Genomic DNA, 18055 nt, shown 5'->3' on the forward strand with positions numbered 1-18055 from the left:
ACAGACAAAATAAACGAAGCTGAATCACCTTTAACATAAGCTACTATGTTGCCCCGATTATATTTTCTGAATAAAAATCCCTCATACTCTTATTCTATGGATTTCAAGTTTAGTATTTTTGCATTGTTCATTTAAAAAATATGAAAAGCTAACAGTTTAAACTTCCAGTGTTTAAGTATTAAAATGAGGTTCTAGAATATTATGATCAGATTCACTTTTTAGTGGTGGCCTCTGAGGACAGAGTAATTAATAGGAAAGGGACATGATGGAACTTTTTGGGTTTCTGAATACTATGCTCTATATCTTGTTTTGGGTGGTGGTTACAGAAGTATATTCAACCATCAAAACTCATCAGATTGAACACTTAAGGTCTGTGCATTTTACTGTATATAAATTATACCTCCAAAAATTTCCCTTTTAAATGAATGACATGTATACTTACAAAGTACTTTACCTAATATAAAAAATTCTGCCAGCTAAAGCTGCCAAATATGTCTGTGTGTGAGTTATTAACATGTGTTAAATCATGCTCATACACAAAGATACAATTCCTAATAGGACCTCAGTTATTACTATCCACACTGCATAATTGAACACAAATTATGAACACAAATTCCAAATATGGAATTAAGGTACATGCCATTTTTGCCAAATACTCCAGAAAACAAATCAAAACCAAACACAAATCACACTCTCCCCCAACACGCATCAAAAACTAATCCCCGATGGTAGTGTAGCATATGGGTTACATCCAGAATAACTCAAGATATTTAAACTCTTTCAAATTACAAAATTATACTTACTATTGTATATTTTCAATAACCTAAGTAATATAAAAGTCATCACATTCTTTCATATACTGATTAAAGACAAAATTCTTAATCCTAAATTTTACTACCTTTGAAATGGTTTCATTGGAAATAAAGAAGCAAGCTTGGGTGAAAAATCACACCAAAAAACCCAAAACCAAGGAATTCCAGAAAGTGCAAGCATCCCCAAGGAAGCACAAGTATAGCTTCAGATTCTCATTCCCATAGTCCTTAATAACACCACTACAATACCCCACGGAGAAAAACTGGAGAGCCACGATAGAGATTAACTTGCTGACACGTACAAGTGTGAGTAGAATACAACTTCAAACAAGCAGTTAAAAAAACCAATCAGCAAAACCCAAGACAAAGAAAAAGGCTTGCTGTAGGAGGAAAATGCCTAAGCCCAAACAAGTAATACATACCCGTCGGTCGATCTTATCACCCTGCAAATTATACATTAAAAATTATTCATAAATATTACTGCTTTAGAAAAATGTAAATCTAGAAAAATCCCTCAAATACAGTCTCTAGAAACCCAGGCCAATAATTTGGGACAGGATAGTTCTAATCTTTTATTATATAACAATGTATATTCATTTTAGAGGAGAATAGATAATTTTATAGCATTGTCATTACTTAGACTGGTAACACACCACTATCTTGAGGATTTCTCATTATGCATTAATTGTAATTGCAATGTTAGAGTGAAGTATGTGGTGATGACTGTTGGGCAGTTAATTTCTGTTTGGCTCAAGAAAAGCTGTTACACACTACTATATATAAAATAGATACCTAATAAGGACCTACTGTATAGCACAGGGAACTCTACTCAATACTCTGTAATGACCTATATGGGAGAAGAATCTAATAAAGAATGGATACATGTATAACTGATTCACTTTGCTGTACATGTGAAACTAACACAACATTATAAATCAACTATACTCCAATAAAAAATTAAGGAAAAAAAAAAGAAATGAATAGCTGTTTCCACACACAGCAACAAGAGAATGACAAGTATTAAATAAGTAAGGATATGAATGCTTTGGGTACTTTTAAAAAATCACTAAGAGACAAATGATAAAGATAAAATAGGCTTTCAATCAAAGTAAACCTATTCTAAGCAACAAAGGAAGTGTTCAACTCCCCATTTCAGTACTGTTAATTTTCAAGGTTTCATTTATAACTTCATACGGATAGCACTGATGTTCTCTAAAAGGTCACAATAAAACAATTCAACAAGTGTGGCAAAATTAAAAATTAAGAAGGACTCTGCATATCAGGGGGAAGGGATAGGATAATACCAGTGGACAGACCAATTTTAGACTTATGTACATTTTTACTCTCCTTGAGTGACTCTGAATGTCTATGACTTTACAGTTTTGCTAAAGCATGAACCTGAATTGTTTAACAGCAAGGCTGGCACATGTGGGCAAATCATCTAATAATAGTAAGGGACATTCCTAAATGCCTTAGCATCCACATTTCAATGAAGCTTTTCGCTGTTTTCATTAGGAGTCTAAAGGAATGCAAACATTTTAAGTTGTTTACCTACATCTTACTAGGTAAATTATATGCCTTGGCATTTTGAGGATTTGAGAGCTCACAGACATCAGGGGGTTTACTGTTTAACTATATAAGCATTGGGGTGGTATTTTATTTTTGTTTTCTGAAAGGAAGATCAATTGCTCTGGGAAGAGAAAGAGCAAGGTGCACAGCTATGAACCACTCTATTCTATTCCCGCTCACAAATGACCCGAATTCAGCTATTAAGCAGAAACAGAAAATGACATGCAAGAATTGTGTGGATGATATAAAAAGAAAACAAATCCAAAAAAACCACCTTTCTGTCCAGAACATGTGCTCCCATCATGATGCAGACCTTATTCACAATTTGGCAAAACCATTCTTATAAGAATATTTATTGCTTTCTCTCCACAAAACCGTTTCTGGTGACAATGAGCTAATGAGCAGTCCTTGCCTCTCTCCTTTTTCATCTACATCTACTAAGGACATCCTTAAATCCCTGTATCACTGACATCAAAGTGAAACTTTCTCTCCCCCCCCACCCAACTTAGAGAAGTTTTGCTGGCTACCTTACCTGTGAAAGGATGTTGGTGCACTGTTGCAATAAAGAAACTGGAGGGTTGCCAATACTTGTAGCAAGTTGAACCCTGAGCAATTGTTCTTTCTGGGTAGCATTTTCTTGCAAAGCATGGGCAAGGGCCACAGCAGCACACCAGTTTGAAAGTGAATCAGTAGAAAATAAACCTCCGCACAACAACTGACCAGCTGAGACTGAATTACCTGTTGCTACAAAGATGGCAGGCAGATAATAAGGTAAAAATTAATTATGTTGCTTTCCAAACACACAAAAATAGTATGAAATGCTACTTAAAATTTTGTTAATTAGTAGTATTAAGTTAACACTTTCAAAAGTCTGTTTTTTCAAAAACAAATGGAAAGATGACAAAAAAGTACTTTGGAAGAAAAGTTGCAGAACAAAGAAATATTAGAATTCTTTAGGCATCAAACCGATGATGGTAATACTCCAGAAATTATTACCTTAATTAAAAACTACATTTCTAAAACAAATTTAAGGAAATGCAATATTTTAAATATTCTATTACATTCTAATATTCTACATTTAAATATCTACTACACACTTATGATATATTTTACCATTAAAAGCTTAAAAGACAATTACTTACTTTAAAACTGAAATTAGAATTAAATTATTTACGGGACTTCCCTGGTGGCGCAGTGGATAGGACTCTGCGCTCCCAGCACAGGGGGCCTGGGTTCGATCCCTGGTCAGGGAACTAGATCCCACATGCATGCTGCAACTAAGGAGCCCGCCTGCCACAACTAAGACCTGGTGCAACCAAATAAATATTAAAAAAAAAAAAAGAATTAAATTATTTACCATCAATAGTGGAAGGTAGAAGTGTTGACACAATTTCTCCTTGTCCTTTCTGATTTTTATATAAGAAACACTGGAAACAGTAGAGAACAGCACAGCGCAATACAAATGGCTGCCTTTCATTAACCATGGACATAAGAAGTACTACAATGGCTGGTCTGTTGCATTTAAAAAGAAAAGAACAAAAAGAAACATTGCAATCCAGGTACACAAATCAATAACTAGTCATTTTTATTGACTGAAAAACCATAGCCAGAACACAAACGAGTAACTATTTTCATCTCCATTTCACAGAAAAGATAACTGCAGCTGTGAGAAATGAAGTGATCTGTTTGCTTAAGGCACATAACTAGGAAGTGATACCTGAGCCCAAATACATAAGTTCCAAAGAACACAAACTCTTAAAATACCAACATATTTATCTTGTCAGATAATTTGTTTCAAAACACATGACTGAACTTCTTAAAAGAATAAGATGTGTATATGAGATATCCTAAAATCCCAAAGTAAGTTTTTACTTCCTCTGTGGGATCTCAGTATTTCCCTTTTCCTACCTTGGTGGGTTTGAAGGTGCATTTACAGAAGCAAAGTAGTCTTGGTTTACTTGGCAGCCTCGAATAACTTCTGATACAGTATTAATGGTCTGTAATGAATGGGGATGGGGGAGAGAATTTAGAGAAAGTCAGTCAAGGGAAAACACCTGTTTTCAAAAGAAGAAAATGTTATATTCTTTTGCTTTTTGCTTTTAAACGGCAAAACTTAGACACCAAAAAAATCAGTGACAGCATTATAGTCTTGTAACACTTTCTTGAGATAACATTTTAAAACATTAGGCGTAGGCCTCTAACTAAAAATAATACTTGACCACATGCATTTAAAATCTCAAAAAACTATAATTAATATCTCCTATGAGATAGAATCCATTTCTATGAAACAAGAAAAGGATGCTTAAAAATAAAATCAGAGAACAAATTTAAAACGTAACAAATTAAAAATTCAATTTAAGGATGAAGTTGAAAAAACCTCCAAGAAAACAGAATAAAAAGACAAACTGGATCCAGAAAGTCTAACAGTCTATTAATAGAGTTGCAGAAACAGAAAAGAGGAAATAGTCAAGGAATACGTAAAACATCCTCAGAACGGAAGTACTTATGTCTCTGGCTTGAAGGGGCCCAAAAATTATTGGGGGTGGGGTGGGGTGTGTAGTACAGCACATCACCAGTAAATTTCAGAAAACCATAAACAAAGAAAGATTGTAGAGAGAGAAAGCAGGTTACACAAAAAGGATGATGATTCAAAATGGCTTCAGATTTCTTAACAGCAACACTGGAATAATGTTCTAAAAGTTGAGTGTTGATGATTTCCAATTCTGAATTCCATACCTAACCAAACATTAGAGTCATACTGCAGGTGGGGGAATGACATGAAAGAGCTAAAAACAAATTATCTTGCCATTTGCCCTCTCTCAGGAAGTTAAATAAAATAAGATAATGAACCAAGGGGTGGGAGAAAAAGACACAGAATCCAGACAACCAAGGAATCCCCAAGTTAAGAGAGAGGAAAAAGGATCGTTGGAGGATGGTGAATGAAAGTCCCAGGATAAGAGATGTGTGGCAGAAATAGAGAATAAGCAGCCCATATTGGAGCAGGAGGATGGGGGGCTTCCAGAAGAAGGTCTGGAATGGGGAACAATGTGTTAAGCACATGATAGTGTTAATATGTATAGATATATAGAAAATCCGTAAAATGAAAAAAGAATACTATTATAACTCAGGAAAGAAAAAGGGTTATTAAAAAAAAAAGATATGGGGCTCTATTTGGCTTAGCAGGAAACAGTATTGGAATAGTCATAAAACTATAAACCCTGATTATTGATTTAAATACAAATTACTGGGGTGACAAGGAGGAAGTAAAGTGGGAGGGTTATATAGGGGGGAAGTGGGGCTTAGGGTAGGGAGGAGGGAGCCCAAAGACAGTTTTTGCTATAAAACTTTTACTATTATCTGTGCTTTTAATATGCATGTGTTAATTTGAGAAAAAAAATTAAATAAACTAAACCTTTCTTTTTTTCAAACTAACTTCTTTTTCTTAATAGGCAGGAAACAGAAAATGCCATATGTCAAGGAAAAAGAATTTATTATTCTACGAATAAGACTCAAATCTTACTTGACTAAGTCATACTCTGCTCAATATTAAAAACATAAATCATACTGTACACTCCTGTTGAATACAATAAAATTAATGAGAAATCTTCTAAGCTTTAACATTATTTATATATTATTAAACTTGAGGAATGAATACACCTTTTGGAATTGATACTGTCATCATTATGCTAATATTTTATAGGGTCAAGAAGGAATTTAATTAACATACAAGAATGGTTAACAATTCCTATTTTTCATTCAGCTGATATCTAATTCTTCCTAGGCTTCCTGACTTCAGCTTCCACAGAGTAGCCTCTGCCTTTATTTGGTTTACCTCAGTCAGGATATCAGCAGGAACTCCAGTGGCCATTAGGATAGTGCAAAGCTGCTGCAGTAAGCCACACTGGAACATAGCTTTTTGGCAGCTACTGGTAGCACCAGGAGGGTTGTTTGGAGAAACCAGTACACGAACAAGCTGCGAAAGAAAGAGAACAAAAAATCTGTCTTTTAAAGATTTGAAAAGTCTTGAGACAAATTTGATCTATATGAACAGAAAACCTATGTGAAGGATTCCCTCAACTGCTCAGCCAGATCTAGGAGCTCTTTCCTTCATGCTCTCATGGCCACAGTTCTGTTACAGTACATACCACATTATGCTATTTCCTTAATTTTATCTCCTTCAGGTCATTGTGAACTCCCAGAGAGCAGAAACTGCCTCAGTCATTTTTTGTATCCCAAACAACAAGCACGGTATTTGTAACATAGTCCGTATTCAAAAAATGAATAAGTAAGAGGATGGTAGATTTCTTATGGAAGTAAGGATGAAAGACCTAATCATAAAGCAGGTCTGAAAATAGAATGGCCTGAGGTGTGATAAAATTCCCCCTAAACTGGAAATGTTTAAAGAGAGGGTAAAATGAACAACTGGAGACATGGCTGAAGATTTGTGCATTAGGCAAGGGGTTAGCCTCATTGACTGTTAATGTTAATTAAATCCCTAAGGTTCTATGATGCTATGATTAGTCTAACCTCGAACATGAAATTTCAGAGACATGAAAAATGTTATCTCAAACAACTGTTCAGCACAGTTACATCTTCAAAATAAATTTGTATATACCTTACATTTTAAAACTAGAGTTATATGCATACGTGTGTACAAAATCTTATATATATATATATATATCAAGATCAAATGGCATATTTATGATAACACTTTATTAGTGACAAAGTGCTATACAAATGTTACCCTAAATGTACAGAAGTAATCAATGATATAACAGAGGAGACTAAAACAATTTTATTGCTATAGTTGGTGCATATGATAGATAACGACTTCACTAAGAAAGGGGACGTTTTTTTGGGGGGAGATAAAATATAAAAAATAAAATGGGTATGAAAAGTGCTATTTTTACTGCTGGTGAATAAAAACGTGACCGGCAATCACTAGAATTTGTGGAAAAACTCAGTCAGTAGTTAAATCAGTAAATTATGAAGAATTAAAATAGTTAATGTTTCCACGTCTGGCCTAGCAGACATTCTCAAAGAGGCTTCATTAATAAACTGACGTCACAGGAGAGAGGCTTTAGGACTACACATTGGCTCTTGTTCTTGGACCTTTCTAGTTAGACGTCGGTGGTTTTCATTTGTTGGTTTTTGTTTTAAATTTATTACCCTTCTATTCCTGCTTTTTAAAAAATACAGGCATACCGCGGAGATATTGCAGGTTCTCTTCCAGGCCACCACAATAAAGCAAATATCGCAATGAAGCAAATCACACAAACTTTCTGGTTTTCTAATTGCAAATAAAAGTTATGTTTACACTATACTGTAGTCCCTTATGTGTGCAATAACATTATGTCTAAAAAAAACATGGACAAACCTTAATTAAAAAAATACTTTATTGCTAAAAAATGCTGACCACCATCTGAGCCTTCAGCGAGTCACAATGTCTTTGTTGGTGGAGTTTGATGCTGACGGCGGCTGACTCATCAGGGTGGTGGTTGCTGAAGGTTGGGGTGTCTGTGGCAATTTCTTAAAATAAGACGACAATGAAGTTTAGCGCATCGGCTTTCTTTTCCTTTCACGATTTCTCTGTAGCGTGCAATGCTGTTTGATAGCATTTTACCCACACTTCTTTCAAAATTGGTGTCAGTCCTCTCAAGCCCTGTCACTGCTTTATCAGTTAAGTTTTTGTAATATCCTTTGTTGTCATTTCAACAATCTTCACAGCATATTCACCAAGAGTAGATTCCATTTCAAGAAACCACTTTCTCTGCTCATCCATAAGAAGCAACTCCTCATCCATTCAAGTTTCCACCACATCTGCAGTTACTTCTTCCACTTAGGTCTTGAATCCCTCAAGGGCATCCATGACGGTTGGAATCAACTTCTTCCAAACTCCTGTTAATGTTGATATTTTGACCTCTTCCCATGAGTCACAAATGTTCTTCATTTTCCAGAAAGTTTTCAATTGCCCAGATCCATCAGAGGAATCACTATCTATGGCAGCTACAGCCTTACAAAATGTATTTCTTAGGGACTTCCCTGGTGGTCCAGTAGTTAAGACCCCACGCTCCCAATGCAGGGTTTGATCCCTGGTCAGGGAACTACATCCCGCATGCTGCAACTAAGACCTGGTGCAGCCAAACAAACAAATAAATAAATATTAAAAAACAAAGAAACCAAAATGTATTTCTTAAATAATGAGACTTGTAAGTCAAAATCACTCCTTGGTCTATGGGCTGCAGAGTGGACACTGTGTTAGCTGGCATGAAAACAGCATTAATCTCCTTGTACACTTCCATCAGAACTCTTGGGTGACCAAGTGCATTGTCAATGAGCAGTAATATTTTGAAAGGAATCTTTTTTTTCTGAGCAGTAGGTCTCAACCGTAGGTTGAAAATATTCAGTAAACCATGTTGTAAACAGATATGCTGTCATCCAGGCTTTGTTGTTCCATTTAATAGAGCACAGGCAGAAAAGATGTGGCATATAATTCTTAAGAGTCATAGGATTTTTGGAATGGTAAATGAACACTGGCTTTAAATTAAAGTCACCAGCTGCATTAGCCCTTAACAAGAGAGTCAGCCTGTCCTTCGAAGCTTTGAAGCCAGGCATTGACTTCTCTCTGGCTTCTCTCTAGCTATGAAAGTCCTAGGTGGCATCTTCTTCCAGTAGAAAGCTGTCTCATCTACATTGCAAATCTGCTGTTTAGTGTAGCCACCTTCATAAATTATTTTAGCTAGACCTTCTGGATAACGTGCTGCAGCTTCTACATCAGCACTTGCTGTTTCACCTTGTACTTTTACGTTATGAAGACAGCTTCTTTCCTTAAACCTCATGAACCTCTGCTAGCTTCAAACTTTTCTTCTGCAGTTACCTCACCTTTCTCAACCTTCACAGAATTGGAGAGTAAGGGCCTTGCTCCAGATTACGCTCTGGCTTAAGGGAATGTTGTCATTAGATCATCTATCTAGGCCACTAAAACTTTCTCCATATCATCAATAAGGCTGTTTCACTTTCTTATCGTTATGTGTTCATTGGGGTAGCACTTATAATTTCCTTCAGTAACTCTTCCTCTGCATTCACAACTTGGCTAAGTGGTGCAAGAGGCCTAGCTTTTGGCCTATGAAGGCTTTCAACATGCCTTCCTCACTAAGCTTAATCATTTCCAGCTTTTGATTTAAAGTGAGAGACATGCGACCCTTCCTTTCACTTGAACACTTAGAGGCCACTGTAAAGTTATTAACTGGCCTAATTTCAATATTGTTATGTCTCAGGGAATAGGGAGACGGGGAACAGTCAGTCAGTGGAGCGGTCAAACACACACATTTATCAATTAAGTTCTCCATCTTACACGGGTGTGATCCGTGGTGCCCCAAAACAATTACAATAGTTATATCAAAGGTACTGATCGCAGATCACCGTAACAAATATAATAATAATGAAAAGGAGTCTCTCATAAGGTAACGAGCTTTCTGAGAGTCACTGGCAGTATTTATCCAAAAAACGGCATAGAACGGATTCCTGTAGGTAGAATTAGTCATAAAATTATCATTCCAAGAAAAAATATAAATGTTTTACAACTAAAAAATTTTTCAATAAGATGCTTCCCCCAAATTTAATTTGCAAAATTTGAATGAACTATCCTCAAGTGGATCAATTTCAATTTTTAGTGGCCTAGAATTCCATAATTATAACTGTAATGATGAGTAATTCTAAATGGAAATATCTATCCAAAAAGGATTGTTTATCATCATTTATAACGCATTTTCATTTGGTGCATAATAGAGAACTTGAAATACAAGCAACCCTAAATATAAGCAATAAAGCTATCAAGAAAGAGCCCTCTAATAGGGTGAAAAGCAGAAGATAACCTGTGGCCTGTGAAGCTATGACTACATCAACTACTCAGTCTTTGAGTGGAGAATATATTAAACTGAATTAAACTCAGTTTCTTTATTTTGAAGTTTATGTTCTTCAAGATTAGTATCTAGTTTATTCACTTTCTAAAAGTAAAGAATACTTACAGAAAGAACTAACTTACTATATAACTAGAATACTGTGTTTTTCTGTTTATATGCAGCACTCTATTCTAAATTTTTTTAGGGGGTAAAATAGTACTTCTACTTTTTAACAAGTGAGACTTTCTTCAAAAATAATTATTTACATAGTACCCTAAGCTATAAAACATGAGTAAGCTGCTCAAGCAGTTTAAATTTTCACTCTGGCAGGAAATATATATGTAATTTGCACATCATCAGATCCCTTCATTTTCTCTAACCACGTTTTGAAAATTACTTTTCTAGAGGAATTTCCTTTATTAAGAAAGCAGTGTTGAGCAAAAATATCAAGCTTACCACTGGGACACTATTTCTAAAACATAAAAAACTAATAGCCTTGAAATGTGTAATACTGACATGTAAAAACAGAGACAATGAAGATGGGAGTATAAATAGAAAGATTCTGCCCATGTTCTCCTGTAAAATATTTTCCTAACAGTTTTTAGGCATATTCTAAATAGGCTAACTATATAATTTATTATCTAAACTGGAACACTTTTGAAGTGAAAGAGGACACTATTAGTAATTACAAAATGAATACTGGCCTGGTGAACTGGGGCATATGGTCACCCTAATTATCAATCAACGCTATGCAGGCAACTCCCAGAGCATGCAACAATATGTGGATTCTAATTACCAGTCTGATTAACCATCTAGTTTTGAGGAACACAACTTCAGAGATGCAGGCACAATTCAGAGACACTCGAAGACCCACAGGACTCACTAGAGTCAGTAAGGTGGGAGACCCGTATAAGCTTAAGGGTCTGGAGAAGGGGAATTCAATAAAGGGATAAATAAGTAAAATACTCTAAAAACTTCGCCATTTTCTCTGATGTAGAATTCATTTGGGATCCTACTGTCTTCGCTTTTACTGTCTATCACCACCAAGCTTTCACCATAAAGCGTAAATAAAATTACACGTGATTTGTCAATTTAACTTGTATTAGATTTAAAACTCAAGATTATTAATCTTTGGGGGCAGGGACATTACCATTCATTTCCAAGCATCCAGTGCCTGGCTCTCAGTATATGTTTACTGAATGAATTTCTTTGAACTTAATATTCTGAGTATTAAAATTTATGATATTAGAACCTTAATTGAAGATAGTAGATTTTAAAAATTCAACTCAACAAGCTAACCTGTTATTTTCTAGTGCAAAACCTATCAGGAAACTGGATGTTTGGATTTGCTTTAAAATAATCCTGCAGGGGCAGAGAGGGGGATAAAACATGAAACAAAATTGCCAGATGTTAATAATTATTGAAACTAACTGATGGGGGTGTGTGGGGGGATCTCCATCTCTGCGTATAACTGCAAATCTCCACATTAAAAGGGTTTTTTTGTTTTTTTTGTTTTTCCTTTAAAAGCCCATCTGAAACCAACTCAACATCCTGGATTTATCAAACACAAGCCATTTTCTTTTCCTTGAAAGGATCACTGTCAAAATTCTTATCACATTTATGTCTAAGGACAGTATACCTGTAGCATTAGGTGCAGATTAGTCACTTTCTGTGCGGACCAGCCTGAATTTTCATCTCCAACTTCAAACCAAGGTTTCATACGCTGAATATATGAGCCTTCTTTAAAAAAATTTTGATTGGAATTGTTGTTTTTTAACAGGTTTTGAAGCAAAATCAGACAATCTTCCACTACTATACCTGGGGAAAGAATGTAAAGTGGAATGTTAAGGTTTTGATAAAACCTGAAGGAAAATTCAATCCTCAAACATTTTCAAAAGAAAAATCTCAATGCTCAGCATCTCTTCAGTGTGCACGGCAGTGAGCCTGCGCCTTCTCAGGTCCCCCAGTGATCTCCTGACTTCTATTTTCAACTATCCACTCACCTCAGTAACTCACATATTTTCTTCAAATCCAGCTTACACATCATTTCTTCGGGAATGATTAGCGAGATCCAGTGAGTAGGTTAGGATCACCAGCTATACACTCTCACAGTAGCCTGCTCCTTTTATTATTATGTAGTATCTGTCTTCACTAGATTATAACTCATGAAGACAGGACTTTGTGAATATCCTACTTACCTCTCTGTATCCTCAGCAAATATAGAGACAAGATCCCACATGCCGCATGGTGCGGCCAAAATAAAAAAATAATAATAAAATAAACACCAATGGGAAAGATAAGCAGGAATTAGTCACATGAAGTGGGTGGGATGCAGAAAAGCATTCCAAGAAGAAAGTAAAATGGCTTTTAAAAAAAAGACTCTGGGGCTTCCCCAGTGGCGCAGTGGTTAAGAATCCGCCTGCCAATGCAGGAGACATGGGTTCAAACCCTGGTCCGGGAGGATCCCACATGCCGCGGAGCAACTGGGCCCATGCACCACAACTACTGAACCTGCGCTCTAGAGCCCACGAGCCACAACTACTGAGCCCACGCGCCGCATCTACTGAAGCCCGTGCGCTCTAGAGCCCGTGCTCTGCAACAAGAGAAGCCACCACAGTGAGAAGCCCGCGCACCGCAACGAAGAGTAGCCCCCGCTCGCTGCAACTAGAGAAAGCCCACACACAGCAACGAAGACCCAACACAGCCAAAATTAATAAATAAATAAATATAAAAAAAAAAAAAAAAAAAAAAAAAAGACTCTGCGCTCCCACCGCAGGGGGCGCAGGTTTGATGAGATCCCGCATGCCACGTGGTGAGGCCAAAAAAAAAAAAAGAGAGACAAGACATCAGATGTATACATGGTAGGTCACTACTAAACATTTGCCGAATGATTCAGTCATATATTATTTAATCACTGAGAAGCACCTGACATTGTTGTCTTTATGCCTCTTCCTTGAAACTTCCTCTTCTTTTGGTTTCTAAAACACTTACGACTCCCTCCTGGTTTTCCTTACAGATATCTGGCCACTCCTCAGGCTTCCTAACCAATGAGCTCTGTTTCCTCTGCAAAGCATATGAAAAAAAGAGGCTGGATGCTCACAGCGAGTAGGTTCCTCTGTGTAGTACATGCACACTTTTGCTCCTACTAGTTAAGCTGCATGATTATAAGAATTAATTGCTTTTAAAAAATGAACAGATTATAGGGAATTCCCTGGCGGTCCAGTGGTTAGGACCCTGCGTTTTCACTGCTGAGGGCCTGGGTTCAATCCCTGGTTGGGGAACTAAACTAAGATTCCCACAAGCCGTGCGGCAGGGTCAAAAACAAAACAAAACAACAACAACAACAAAAACTCCAAAAAAACAGACTTGATTTTTCAGAGCAGCTTCAGGTTTACGGAAAAACCAAGCAACAAATAAAGGGAATTCCCATATACTCCCTCCGTCTCAGTTTCCACTGCTATTACCACTTAGCATTAGTGTGGTACATTTGTTAGACTGATGAATGAATATTGATACATTATTAACTCACGGTCATAGTTTACATTAGGGTTCACTCTTTGTGCTATAAATTCTATAGATTTCAACATATGTATAATTCCATGTACCCACCGTTACAGTATCATACAGAATAGTTTCACTGCTCTAAAAATCCTGTGTTCCACCTATTCATTCCTCTTTCTTCCTACCCCCGAATCCCTGGCAACCACTGGTCTTTTTACTGTCTCTATACGGTTTTGTCTTTTCTGAATGTCATATACTTGGAATCATAAAGTATGTAGCCTCTCCAGACTGTCTTATTTCACTTAGCAATATGCATTTAAGGTTCCTCCAGGATTTTTCATGGCTTGATAACTTTTTATCGTTGAATAATATTCCATTGTCTGAATGTACCACAGTTTGTTTATCCATTCACCTACTGGAGGACATCTTGGTTGCTTCCAAGTCTTGGCAATTATGAATAAAGCTGCCATAAATATTCATGTGCAGGATTTGTGTAGATATAAGTTTTCTATTCATTTGGGTAAATACCAAGGAGTGTGATTGCTGGACTGTATGTTAAGAGTATGTTAAGGGCTTCCCTGGTGGCGCAGTGGTTGAGAATCTGTCTGCTAATGCAGGGGACACGGGTTCGAGCCCTGGTCTGGGAGGATCCCACATGCCACGGAGCAGCTGGGCCCGTGAGCCACAATTGCTGAGCCTGCGCGTCTGGAGCCTGTGCTCCGCGACAAGAGAGGCCGCGATGGTGAGAGGCCCACGCACCGCGATGAAGAGTGGCCCCCGCTCGCCGCAACTGGAGAAAGCCCTCGCACAGAAACGAAGAGCCAACACAGCCAAAAATAAATAAATAAATAAATAAATAGAATACCATGGCCAAAAATCAGTAAAAATAAAAAAGAGTATGTTAAGCTTGGTAAGAAACCACCAAACGGTCTTCCAAAATGGTTGTATCATTTTGCATTCCCATCAGCAATACATGAGATTCTAATCAGTACAATGAGACAAAGAAAAGAAAAGTGGTATAAGAACTGAAAAGAAAGAAAAAAAGATTACACTTATTTGTAGAAAATATTGTATCTACACAGAAAGTCCAAGGAGAACTAATGGTTTAATAAGATGGTTGGATACAAGATCAATATACAAATATCAAGTAGTAACCAATTTGAAAATGTAATAAAAAAAGATCCCATTCACATGTAACAAAAAGTATAAGATGCCTAGGAATGAATCTAATAAAAAAAAATATACAACTCTTGTGCTCAAAATTATAAAACATTACTGAAAGACATAAAACACCACCTGAATAGATTAAAAGATATACCTGGGTTCATGGATAGAAAAAGTCAATGATGATTCTCCTTAATCTTTAAACTCAATATATTTCCGGGACTTCTCTGGTGGCGCAGTGGTTAAGAATCCACCTGCTAATGCAGGGGACACGGGTTCGAGCCCTGGTCCGGGAAGATCCCACATGCCGCGGAGCAACTAAGCCCGTGTGCCACAACTACTGAGCCTGTGCTCTAGAACCCACGAGCCACAATTACTGAGCCCGCATGCTATAAGTACTGAAGCTTGCGCACCTAAAACCTGTGCTACGCAACAAGAGAAGCCATTGCAATGAGAAGCCTGCACACCACAACTAAGAGTAGCCCCTGCTCGCCACAACTAGAGAAAGCCTATGCACAGCAACGAAGACCCAACACAGCCAAAAATAAATAAATAATAACTTAAAAAAAACCCCAAACAACTCAATGTATTTCCAATCAAAATCCCAACTGGGATTTTCAGATAATTTGATTAGCAAATAAGTTTCATTCATATGAAGAATAAAAGGGAAAGATGCGTAAGACAATTCTGAAGAGGGCCAAGATAGGAAATTTTTCCTATATTCTAATAGATAGGAGATTATGATGAAGCTTTTGTAATTAAAAGAGTGTGGTTTTAGTGTAGAACTAGATAGACTAATGGAACATAACAGAGAACTCAGAAACAGACCTTCACACGTATGGAAATTTGATCACAAACCTTATAACATCATTCAAATGCAAAATCCCTATTAATTAAATGTAAAAGACACATTTTAAAAGGCTTCAGTATAAGAAAGTGACGGAAACTCTCTTTATGACCTTGAGGTAGAGATAGATTTCTTAAACAAAACATAGAAGCATAAACTATAAAAAAACCCCAACACGTTATTATGCTAAAATTTTAAACTTTAATACAAACACTATAAACAAACTAATAGAAGATAACTGAAACATGTATAATCAACAAATGATTGGTATCCAGAATACATAAAGAACTCCCAGTAATCAACTGGAAAAGGAAAAACAATCTTATACAAAAATGGGCAAGAAGGTTATTCAGAGGGGTAAAAGATAAACAAAAATAGATGGTGACTACTCCCATGAAAATATACTTAATCTCATTAATTTAAGAAATGAAATAAAATCTTGATAAGATATTATCTCACATTCATCAAATTGGCAAGGAAGGACTGACAAGGATGTGAAGAAACAGGAACTTGAAAACACTGCTGATGGAGTACAGGTTGATAAAACCACTTAAGAGAGCCATTCAACAATATCTGGTAATGGTGAAAAAAGTACAACTCTATTTGTAGGTATATAGAGAAACTTAATACACAAGTAAATACATAAAGATCATTCACTGTAACAGTTTATATTAGCAAAAATATAAACAACCTAATTGTCAACTCAATCAGAAAATAATAGATCATAGTATATTCATAATACAGAATAATATATAGCACTTAAAATAAATGAACTAGAGTAATATATATCAACATGGATAAATCTCAGAAACACAAGGTTGAATAAAAAACAGCAAGTTGTGGGACTTCCCTGGCAGTGTAGTGGTAAAGACTTCGAGCTTCCACTGCAGGGGGTGTGGGTTCAATCCCTTGTTGGGGAACTAAGATCCCACGTGCCGTGTGGCGGAAAAAAATAAAAAAAATTAAAAAAAAACCAAAACAGTAAGTTGTGAGATTATATTCAGAAGGATACTTTATTTAAAAGAACTGGATGGTAGGCGCACAAGTGTTTGTTATACTATTTTCTATTGTTTTCTGTATGTTTGAAATATTTCATATCTCAATAAAAAATTTAAGAAGAGAAAAATAGTTGTCAACCTCCAGTTCTGTTCACCTGACTCTCCCCTGACTTTACCAAATTCCTGATATGAGTTTTCTCTGCTATTCTATTTTCCCTCTTCTAATTTACTCCTCTGACACTACAATCTGGATTCTGAGGCAACCACTAAACACAAATGCTGTCCCCAAGGTCACCAATGATGTCCATGTTCTAAGTCCTACAGATACATTTCTGTCCTATCTTGATAACTCAGTGACTTCTTACAATGCTACCAATTCCCCCAACCCTTCTAAGTGTGGTTCTCCTCTCGCCTCGCAGCCTGTTTCTTCTCAGTCTCTTTTACCAATACCTCTTCCTCTGTGATCTCTTAACAATTTGTATTCCTTAGGGTTTGTCCTAGCACTTCCCTTCTCACTCTTCACTTACTCGAAGTGACTCATCTAATCTTTCTCATTTATCTAATTTTGTTTTACCTATATTATAAAGACTCTCAAATCTTTATCTCCAGCCTGGCCCTGCCTTCCACATTAGTAAGCCACCAACTGTCAACTATACTACACTACTTGCTAACTCCAGTTCAGTGAATGCAAATAAACTCATTTTTCTCCTCTGACTCTAGTGCTAGGTTTTTTGATCAATTTCTCATTAAAAACAACAAAAATGCTGAATTAAAAAAAAAAGCCTAGGAGCAATGAAGAACTGATAGTACAGCAGGCTAAAACTGACAAGAAAATGGATATCTATACAGCTAGTTAAGTATAAAAGTACCTTTTGGCTGGCAGTACATTTCTCAATCTTGATAAATCTAAACTTTTCATTTTGACAGTCTCATGGGACAGAGGGAAAACAAACCAAAGCCAAGGGTATACACAAGGTAGGGAAGGAATCTAACAGAAAACTTTTCACCTAATAAAATGGGACCTCAAAAGGATATATCCTAAGGAAAAAAAAAAAAAAAGGATAAATCCTCAGGGTGCAAAAAATGAAAAGTTAACTAGTCTTCATAGGTTTTGTAGCTCGGGTTTGCATTGCCTGAGTAGTCCAGGGAATATCAACCCTTCAATCTGGAATGACGTGATCCCAGACAAACTGCACCCCCAGGGCTTGGCAGAAACAAGCACATTTTCTCTGAAAGAAATTACTTTCATTCTAGGATTCAAAT

The 18055-nt window shown here is 36.5% G+C and overlaps 1 protein-coding gene across 3 annotated transcripts in view; it reads right to left on the reverse strand.

The window, feature by feature from the left end:
- The window catches only part of USO1 (USO1 vesicle transport factor), an 88733-nt gene that overhangs the window by 18652 nt on the left and 52026 nt on the right, over positions 1 to 18055 (reverse strand). For 2 of the 3 annotated variants that reach the window (XM_059922832.1, XM_059922830.1), the window contains 6 exons: positions 11922 to 12100; positions 6214 to 6354; positions 4290 to 4378; positions 3739 to 3893; positions 2914 to 3125; positions 1235 to 1255 (listed from right to left, as the gene is read on the reverse strand). In XM_059922832.1, coding sequence (XP_059778815.1) covers positions 1235 to 1255; positions 2914 to 3125; positions 3739 to 3893; positions 4290 to 4378; positions 6214 to 6354; positions 11922 to 12100 — 797 coding nt within the window. The remainder of the gene's footprint in view (positions 1 to 1234; positions 1256 to 2913; positions 3126 to 3738; positions 3894 to 4289; positions 4379 to 6213; positions 6355 to 11921; positions 12101 to 18055) is intronic. The other variant, XM_059922831.1, reaches the window with a different exon arrangement.

Source organism: Balaenoptera ricei, chromosome 5 (genome assembly GCF_028023285.1).
Source record: "Balaenoptera ricei isolate mBalRic1 chromosome 5, mBalRic1.hap2, whole genome shotgun sequence".
Taxonomy (NCBI): Eukaryota; Metazoa; Chordata; class Mammalia; order Artiodactyla; family Balaenopteridae; genus Balaenoptera; species Balaenoptera ricei.